Below are 9,015 nucleotides of genomic sequence, written 5' to 3' on the forward strand. Positions count from 1 at the left end.
CTATTGCTTTTTAAATGAAGCTGGAGGCTGTACCCAGTAGCTCATTCTGTGGGTTTTCTATGCTCCTAAACAATCATCATGTAGACACCACCTTCTAACTGTGTTGTTTAAATAAAAGAGCAAGCTGAAATATAGGAGGTAGTAAAGGAGGTGATAAGATACTAAAGGAATTTCTGAATTCATTTCCTGAATTGATAGGATGAAAAGAACAAAGAGGAGGAGGAGGACGATGAGCAGGAGGAGGAAAAGGAAGGAGAAACAGAGGAAGAAGAAGAGAGTGAAGATGAAGTAGAAGATGATGATGAAGAGGAAGTGTTGAGACGAAGGGAAGGAATGAAGAAGAAATTGTAAGTAAATCCTTCTAGCCTTTATAGTTTTGCAATAAACAGGATCAATGCAGTATATGAAGCTAACTAAAACAAAATAAAAAGGGACAGGCTTGAAAGATGCTGGCAGAAAAATCTTTCCAGGGGCTTTCTTGGCAAATTTGCTGAACTTTATGCACTTTGAGGGGGATAATCACCTCCTCAGTTGATCTGCAGGCAGGGGAGCTCTGTGTGTGTGTGTGTGTGTGTGTGTGTGTGTGAGAGAGAGAGAGAGAGAGAGAGAGAGAGAGAGAGAGAGAGAGAGAGAGAGAAATCACACCAATGGCTGGCATGGAACCTTTAAGTGTCAGCCAACAGTGAAGAAGACGAAGACGACGAAGAAGAAGAGATTACTTAGATCCCACCTATCTGACTGGGTTGCCCTCAGGCCACAAAACCTTAGCCACCCTGGACTCAGACCATGGCTCGATGTAAATTGGACAAGACTGAGATATGGGGGATGGTTAAGGCAAATCTGCTTTTGCGCTGAATGGTTGGTGAAGGCAGTGCGGAGCAAGGAGACAACAGTGGGAAGCAGCCGCTGCTTGAACAACTGCAGGGTTTGACAGCCCAGTTCCATTTAAGCAAAGGGCAGGCTGACTATGAAGCAGGCAAGGGGAAGGGTACTCAGAGGGCTAACCTGTTTATTTTTCTGGATGCTGCTGAAATGAGCTCAGTGACACACTCTTGTGAAGGCACCACAAGAAGGCAGCAGCAGGAAGGAACAAGCTCTCCCAACTTGATTCAGTTTACCCTTGGCATCTGTTCTTATTTCAAAATATTAATAAACTAAATTCTGTATTAAATAAATGGCAACAAATGTTTCTGAAATTTATTGGGAACGATAAAAACCATGGCTGAAGGCAAAGGTTTTATATGATGAAAGGAAAAGAGGAGAGCCGCAGGTTCCTTGTCTTGCTTCATTTTGATTGGGGCTTAATTGTTTCTATTTTGTTGCATCTTTTAGAAGCATGGATTTGGCCTATATTAATAAAATAATAGTAATACTGCTACTACTAATAATAGGAATAATGCATAACTAGTTTTTAAAAATGTAGGCTTACAACTTCTGTAGCCTTAAAGACTGGCATGATGTTGAAAATTTCTATTGCATGTTAGGGTATCTCCTAACATGGGATTTGCAATATTTCACAGTATCTTTAAGTGTTGTACTCACACAATGTGCTGTACTTTGGTGAGTTAAGCACATCCTGTGTATGTATGGAAGTCTCACTTCAACTCCTGCCTTGCAAGGTATAGATGTTTTTTCCTTGAAGGGCTGAGAACAGAGTCTTGGAGGGCTGGATTTGAGACTCTGCCAGCTAATGTTGGCAGTTCTGGGTAAGATGAAGTTTGTCATGATGTGCAGCAGCTCCTTAAATCTTTTTAGACTCAACTTGGATTCCTGGCTTTCTTTCCCTCCTCTCAAAACATTTCAGCAAATTGCAGGACTTCATGGAAGAGGAGGCTGAGCTGTCGGGAAGTGAGATGGGGAGTGAGGATGAATATGACGGTGAGGAACTTGATGTTTATGAAGATGAAGTCCTTGATGAGGTCCTCCCTACAGATGCAGAACTCCAGGATCAAGTCAACAAAATACACATGTCAGTAGCCGCAGATACATCAGCTTAAAATACAGTTTGGGGTTGTGCTTTTCTGAAAGCACAGCCTTGTTTTTGAATGAAGACTTAATTTCAGTTTCCCTCCCTTACACATGGATACTTTTTAGGAAGGTGATGCTGGATGATGACAAACGACAGCTGCGCTTGTATCAAGAGAGATACCTTGCTGATGGAGATTTGCACAGCGATGGCCCTGGGCGAATGAGGAAGTTCAGGTGGAAGAACATAGGTATGATGCTGTCTTATTCTAGAGCAAGCCTGCACGACTGGTGACCCATGAAGATGAATGAGCCATGCCTGATACAAGTTGATAGCCCCTGTTTGTGGTCGCAGGCAGGGGAAAAAAACCAAGAAGGCTTATTGAGACCCTACATGGCTTGTTGTCTGTGTTCAGCTTAGTTGGTCACAAATTGTCCTAGAGAAGGAGTGAAACAGACCTTTACTCCCTGCCATCTTTCAGTCTCTAAAATATGTAATAGCTGCTGATCTGTTTTACATTTTTGTGTGGCTTTTATTGTATTAAAATTGTAAGCTGCTTTGATACTGTTTATGCAAATATGCTGTCTGTTCTGCAGGCTACATTAGCAAACCCAAACTCCAGCAGGAGGGTCTCTCGCTTTCCCCTTCTATCCCTACCACAACTGTCCATATCCCAGTCCAAATCCTCATCTCTTTCTCCCTCACCAGGCCCACAATGCTTTTTCTGCATTTAACACTTTTAAGTAGAGCATTTCAGGCAGCAGTGGCCAGAACCAATTCCCTTTTGTGTCTCCGTTTTCAGACAATGCTTTTCAGGAGGATATGTTCCACAATGATGCAGAGAACGATGATGAAAACGAAGACCATCTGGATGAGACAGAGGCGAAGTGGAGGAAGGAGCGCTTTGAGCGGGAGCAGTGGCTTCGGGAGCAGGTAGCTTACCTTCGTGGATAGGCTTCTTCCTGGACCATTTCATTTAGCCTGCTTTTATGACAGACTGAGATGAGAGCTGAAATGTCCCGTCCGTCCCCCCCAGTCTGTTCTTGGTTACAAGCCATAGATATTTAGTATTCTATTATACTAATATTTAGTAATATTAACATTTAACGCTGTATTGTTTTTAATACTTGATTGGCAGCTGCCCAGAGTGGCTGGGGAAACTCAGCCAGATGGGCGGGGTATAAATAATAAATTATTATTATAATATTATTATTTCTTGGTGGTGCAAACATTCTAATGTAAGAAAATAATAATACTGAAGATAGCATCTTCCACTGGGCCAGTATCAGTGGTAGTCTTCTTTATAAAATAGCAGGCAATATGGATGAAGATGTCTGTGGGAGTTTATAAACTTGATGGTGAAAAGGTTTTAAAACACAACCGTCAATGTCCGTTAATGGGTTGTGAAGTAAGAACTGTGCCAGTATCTTGCAAGTAAAGCAAAATTTCAGTAATAAATTCTTTTATGGATTATTTCCCATATGTATGTTTTTTTAAAAACATACATAACTTGTTTTAAGTATACCTCTAAAAGGCACAAAAATTGGCATCCCTTGTCAGAGAGGTAAGATTGGCTGCAAATCCCTGAAGAGGGTACACTCAATGACAGATGCAAGTTTGCTGCCACATAACGGTATAGTAAAAGCCATGGTTTTCCCAGTAGTGATGTATGGAAGTGAGAGCTGGACCATAAAGAAGGCTGATCGCTGAAGAATTGATGCTTTTGAACTGTGGTGCTGGAGGAGACTCTTGAGAGTCCCATGGACTGCAAGAAGATCAAACCTATCCATTCTTAAGGAAATCAGCCCTGAGTGCTCACTGGAAGGACAGATCGTGAAGCTGAGGCTCCAATACTTTGGCCACCTCATGAGAAGAGAAGACTCCCTGGAAAAGACCCTGATGTTGGGAAAGATTGAGGGCACAAGAAGAAGGGGACGACAGAGGACAAGATGGTTAGACAGCGTTCTCGAAGCTACAAACATGAGTCTGACCAAACTGCGGGAGGCAGTGGAGGATAGGAGTGCCTGGCATGCTCTGGTCCATGGGGTCACGAAGAGTCGGACACGACTAAACGACTAAACAACAAACAACAGTTGGAACTGGCCTCTTAAGTTCAAAGAGTGGTATACAGCTAAATAATTCTGCCAGCACAAGCAGAACTTCCCCTCCCTCTCCTCTCCCCATATGCCCCCTAACTCTACTTGGGAAGGTTGAGGGAAACCCACAACAGATTTAGGAGGTGCAAGCAGGGAGGGGAAGTTCCATTGTGCTGTTCCAGAAATGTTTGCACTAGTGGAACTGTTTTGTTGGGCTCCTCCCAAAGTGCTTTTTTTTTTAAAGCGAAAGCACATGACTAGTAAAAGTGTCATTCATTAAAGAAACTGCACCTTTTTTCAGTTACTTTTTGTTCCATGCTTATAGTGATGTGGTCTAATGAAAATTCTGCTTATTTACAGTCGGAGAAAGGGGAAGAGGAGGATATCGATGAAAACAGCCAGTTCATGAAACTGGCCAAAAAAGTCACTGTGAAGTCCCTACAAAAGAAAGGTACACCTGTTTCTTACTGAAGAGCTATGAATGCTAGCAGAACCTTAGTAGAATGCTAGCAGAATGGGGATGGGTGGGCACCAAAATTCCACACCAAGGCTGCAGGTTGATTGAAAAAATACTTTTGCACCCTAGTGAGACTTTGATATCATTTTAAATATTTGTAAGCTATAAAACAGCTCACAAAAATAAAACTTCTGAAATGCTAGATCAGTCTTAAAAACAATGAAAGAGAGGCAGCAGCTAATATGATGCAACCCCCCCAAAAAACTGCAGTCACGGCAGATCAGCGTTAGCCAACAAAAGTCTTGCTTCAAAGAGTAGGTTTAACCTGGGCCTTGGACTTATGGTAATGCCAGGTGCCTCCTTTCCTTAATTTTCTGGAAAGGGCTTTCCATAAGTCAGAACACCGCGACTGAGAAGGCCAACTTCACATTGGTGTTTGCCCCCACAGGGTTGATTTTCAGGTTCTTTGAATGGACCCAGCTGTGGCCATACTTTCAAGTGGCTTGTTCCTTAAACCTTGCTGCCTTTGTACAGAGCAAGTGGCATTGGGAGGGGAATTGGCAGATATGTATTATTGTACACTACAGTTCTGAGTCTTTCTCTTGCAAAGTTTCAAAACTTTATCTGTCTTTTGCTTTCCTAGCAACTCCCTCAATAGCTGTACAGGAAACTAAATCACTACCCAGAAATCCATTTGAAACTTTCCGGTCTGCCAGTGATCCACAGGTCAGTACTTTAGTAGTTTTGAGAACAGATTATTTCTTTTGAGAATAGATTATTTCTTCCCTTCATCATTTCTCATATTGCGTCTAGACAGCTTTCTTTAAAATTGGGCTTCATTTCTGAGATAGGAGTACCAAATTGCATAATAAGTCACATCGTTTCTCTTTGAACAGTGTAGGTCTGCTTGTATTATTTTATTTTAGTAAACTAAGCAATGGAGATCAAGTGGATTGCTAGTCCTGAATTATTTTTCCTGTGAGAAAGAACAACTTGACTAGCAGTTCTTCTGAAGGTTTAAATTGTGTTCAGTGTACTACTCAGGTCATGTTACTTGAATGTTTCGCCTCTGGATCCACCCCTCCTCCTTTTTGCAGCTGAAGAATGGATCACTGCTGAACAGGCCCAAAGCAGTCCTGCAGAAACTGGCAGCCATGTCAGACCTCAACCCAAACGCCCCCAGGAACTCAAGAAATTTCGTCTTCCAGACACTCTCCCCAGTCAAGAGCGAGGAGACGAAGGAGAAGTCCAAGCCCCAGGTAGATATCTCTTGATTTAAATTGAACGGAATCATTTACTTAGTCTGCTTTTAATTTTTTTGTTCCTTGAACTGGGTATGCCTTAGTAGGAATGGTCTGAGGGAAAATTTGCACTCTTGGCTGGCAAGGAATTTGAGACACGATCATGATATGGATCCAAAGCACAGCTTTCTCATTCATATTGTAGGCAGAACAGCATTACGTGGCATTCATTCATTATGCCCCACCTTCCAGAATACGATCCTTCCAAAGTAGCTTACAAAAAACATTAAACATCAGGCAAAACAACAGCATCCTTCCTACGGGGCAGCTGGTGTTAAACTGGTGCTGGTGGTGGGGCAGGAGAAAGTCCAACTGCAGCAGGCATTGGGGTGGTCTTTGCCTGCCTCCCAGTCTCCTAGAATCCTGTTTACAGGGCATCCAATGGAACGTCCTGGGGATGGATTCTTGGGCTATAGATGAGCACATACCTTCGTAAGTATTACTTTGCACAATCAGTAATCCAATACTTGCATTAAAGGATCTTGTATATTAGGGCTAGAGTTGCTGCCAGTCAGGTTTGATGAACCTGGGCTAGAGTGGCCAAAAAGCTGCCCTTCTTTATGTATCTTTGTGCTCTTTAGCATGCCAATGACAACCTGTTTGAGATTCACAACCTCTGCTTTATGGCAGGATAGTTAATCCATCCTTAGAGGCTCCCTAGGAGTCCAGAACCCCTCCTTCCCACAACAATATTTCATTCCTTCCTAAGTTTGTCAGCCTCCTTAAAGAGTGCTTTAGTAGGGACTCATTAGCACTGCTTGAAGGTAAGGAAGAGTAGTTTATGTTCAGGAGTGCAAATGATAGGAGGAAGCTGGAGAAGGAACAGAAACGGACAGCATTATCCATATGAAGAAAGATTTAAGAAGTCAGGTGTTTGCAACCAAGAGTGAAAAATGTGTCTGTGTTTTGGGGTATGTGTGACAGAAGTTTAATGATAACTGCCTGATGTGGGGGGCAAAGGGGCAGGAACCTTGAGTGTAATCTTCCCATTACATCTGGCAGATCATTCCTCTGCTAGATTACCTTTTGGTCTGATCCAGCAAGGCAATTCTTACATTTTGCTATCTTGAGTGGTTTGGTTTCCTGGCTGTCAGCAGCTACCTTGCCCTTCTTAAATGTGACAAAGAGACTGTGTGTTTGTGTTGTCTGCTTGGGCCCTGACCCAGCCAAGTTGCCCAGGACAGGAATGGTACATGGCCCTCTTAGCAGGAAAGGCCAGCTGCCAACCCAAGGTCCATAATCAGAATATTGCTGAGTTATTATATAATTCAGACTTGAAAACAGCCACTTGCTCAGTTGCCTGTGGCAAATAAGAATGTCCAGGGGACAAAAGCAGGGACCCTCCTTCTCACAGAGTGCAGTGTTCTTTTTGCAGGGTCAACGTATATCTGAGTTAATTAAAAAATTCTTGTGCTCAAGAGATTTTGTGGTCTCATGGTTCCTGTCACCTTCTAGGTCAAGAAGAGAGCTCCTGTCGCCATTGCAACCCCTTCTCCCAAACGGCTACGGCTCGATGGCACTTCAGCTCAAGAAACCCGGAGTATATTTCAGTACTTGGAGCGATAAAAGACGTGGGTGGAGAGCAATGATGGTGCTTGGTCTCGGTCCAGGGGCTGCAAAGACTTCTCAAGGCAAGGAACTGATGCAACTCTCTCTAGAGTGGAACCCTTTTGATAATGAGATGCCTGGAATGTCACTTGGCCTGCATCCCTGGGTGCACAAATAAGAGAGCAGGTGAAAGGGTATGTTCTACCTGTTGGATGCAGCTGCAGCTTGAGTACCAGTCAAACCTGCACTTCTCTACATTGGTCTTATCTTCAACTTGCACAATCCGCATTGCACTCCCAAGAAGAGTTCTGGGCCAGGCATTTGAGGCCTGTGTTTTCATGCTTTAAAAAAATGATTATGGAGGCTGAATATCTGCCCCACCTGTGTTTCGCTAGTTGTTGAGGGCTCCCTAACATTATATATTTCTGAAAGTTCTAGGGCATTTTTAAATCAAGGTTTTAACTTTTTTAAAGTCAATTTTGGTTCCTTTTTCTGTTCCCTACACCTCATTCTCATGTTCAATTGCTGCCCCTCCTTTTTAAACAGAACATGTGAAATTGTGTTGAGGAAGAAAACTGAGGCATGGAAAGTCGTCTTCTGTCCATTGTGCATCCTTCTCAGTTCTCCATACCTTTATTTGAACACTTTAAAGCTTTCAACATGAAAAATAGAAGGGGGAGGGTAGGGGTTTTTTTAACAGTTACATTCAGTTTTTGAGGATGGATTTGAAATTTGAAAGGTGAATGGAAATAAACAACATATTTATGGCTATATTTAGAAAGTGCTGCAATGAAGACTTCTTACAACAGCATCTTGCCTGCATCTAAACATCCTCAAACTTTGTACCTCCATGATCTTACAATTCTGAATTGTAAATCTATTCTGTGGGGCAGAGGGGCGGAGAGAAAGTATAGTGTTAAAAATGGATGTGTACAGATGATGAAAGATGTGAGGCTGTGCAAGCAGATTTTCAAAATAAACCAGTGCTTTTTAAATCTACTGTAGAACCTGGAATGTGTTAGGGCCTAATCTATAATTCCATAGGAAACTATTTAGCTTGTTTCTCAGGGAATCAAAATACTTTCTCTTAAAAACTGCCTTTTGTTAAAATTATGCATTTATATTGATAACTTTATTTTATTACATATATCTCCCACCTTTCCTCCAGAGGTGGGTGTACATGGCCTGCTTAGCTTTAGCAAGATGGTTACATGTTACAGCTTCAGGCACAATTTTAGAGCATGCATGTAATTCTCCACCCTCAATGGAGTTCCTCTCTATTTTTCTCAGCCTTCTTTTTCTGGTTATGTTTTCAGCCACCTGAGGGCACTGTTCAGAAACAAGAGCTATTTGGTCAGGTCCAAGGAATGAGAAAGTAGGTAAAGGGCTTTCTTCTATTAAATGATTTTTCCTAGCAGAAAGCTGCAGCTATTGAGCCCTGCCAAGCTGCTCTTCTCCAAAGCTCTGTGATACTCAAAAACCTTTCTTTCTTTTGCACCAAGAAAACCACATTTTCTATCCTGTTTTGGGGGCGAGTTGAAAGCAGAGACTGTCACTTGCTGGTCTCTCTCTTTGGCTCACTCCTTTGGCTACAAAAAGACATGTTGCTAGGCCCCCTTTTAAAAGAAAGCCTAAGATGTTTCATAA

General features: G+C 42.4%; 1 protein-coding gene across 2 annotated transcripts in view; it reads left to right on the forward strand.

Annotated features, from left to right (window-relative positions):
• Positions 1–8,367, forward strand: part of CLSPN (claspin) — a 28,076-nt gene extending 19,709 nt beyond the window's left edge. For both annotated transcript variants that reach the window (XM_028738924.2, XM_077931952.1), the window contains exons 17-24: positions 199–347; positions 1,805–1,969; positions 2,095–2,216; positions 2,769–2,899; positions 4,423–4,513; positions 5,163–5,245; positions 5,617–5,778; positions 7,276–8,367. In XM_028738924.2, coding sequence (XP_028594757.2) covers positions 199–347; positions 1,805–1,969; positions 2,095–2,216; positions 2,769–2,899; positions 4,423–4,513; positions 5,163–5,245; positions 5,617–5,778; positions 7,276–7,386 — 1,014 coding nt within the window. In that variant the 3' untranslated portion in view covers positions 7,387–8,367. The remainder of the gene's footprint in view (positions 1–198; positions 348–1,804; positions 1,970–2,094; positions 2,217–2,768; positions 2,900–4,422; positions 4,514–5,162; positions 5,246–5,616; positions 5,779–7,275) is intronic.
• The last annotated feature ends 648 nt before the right edge of the window (positions 8,368–9,015 follow it).

The sequence above is a fragment of the Podarcis muralis genome, chromosome 7 (assembly GCF_964188315.1).
Source record: "Podarcis muralis chromosome 7, rPodMur119.hap1.1, whole genome shotgun sequence".
Taxonomy (NCBI): Eukaryota; Metazoa; Chordata; class Lepidosauria; order Squamata; family Lacertidae; genus Podarcis; species Podarcis muralis.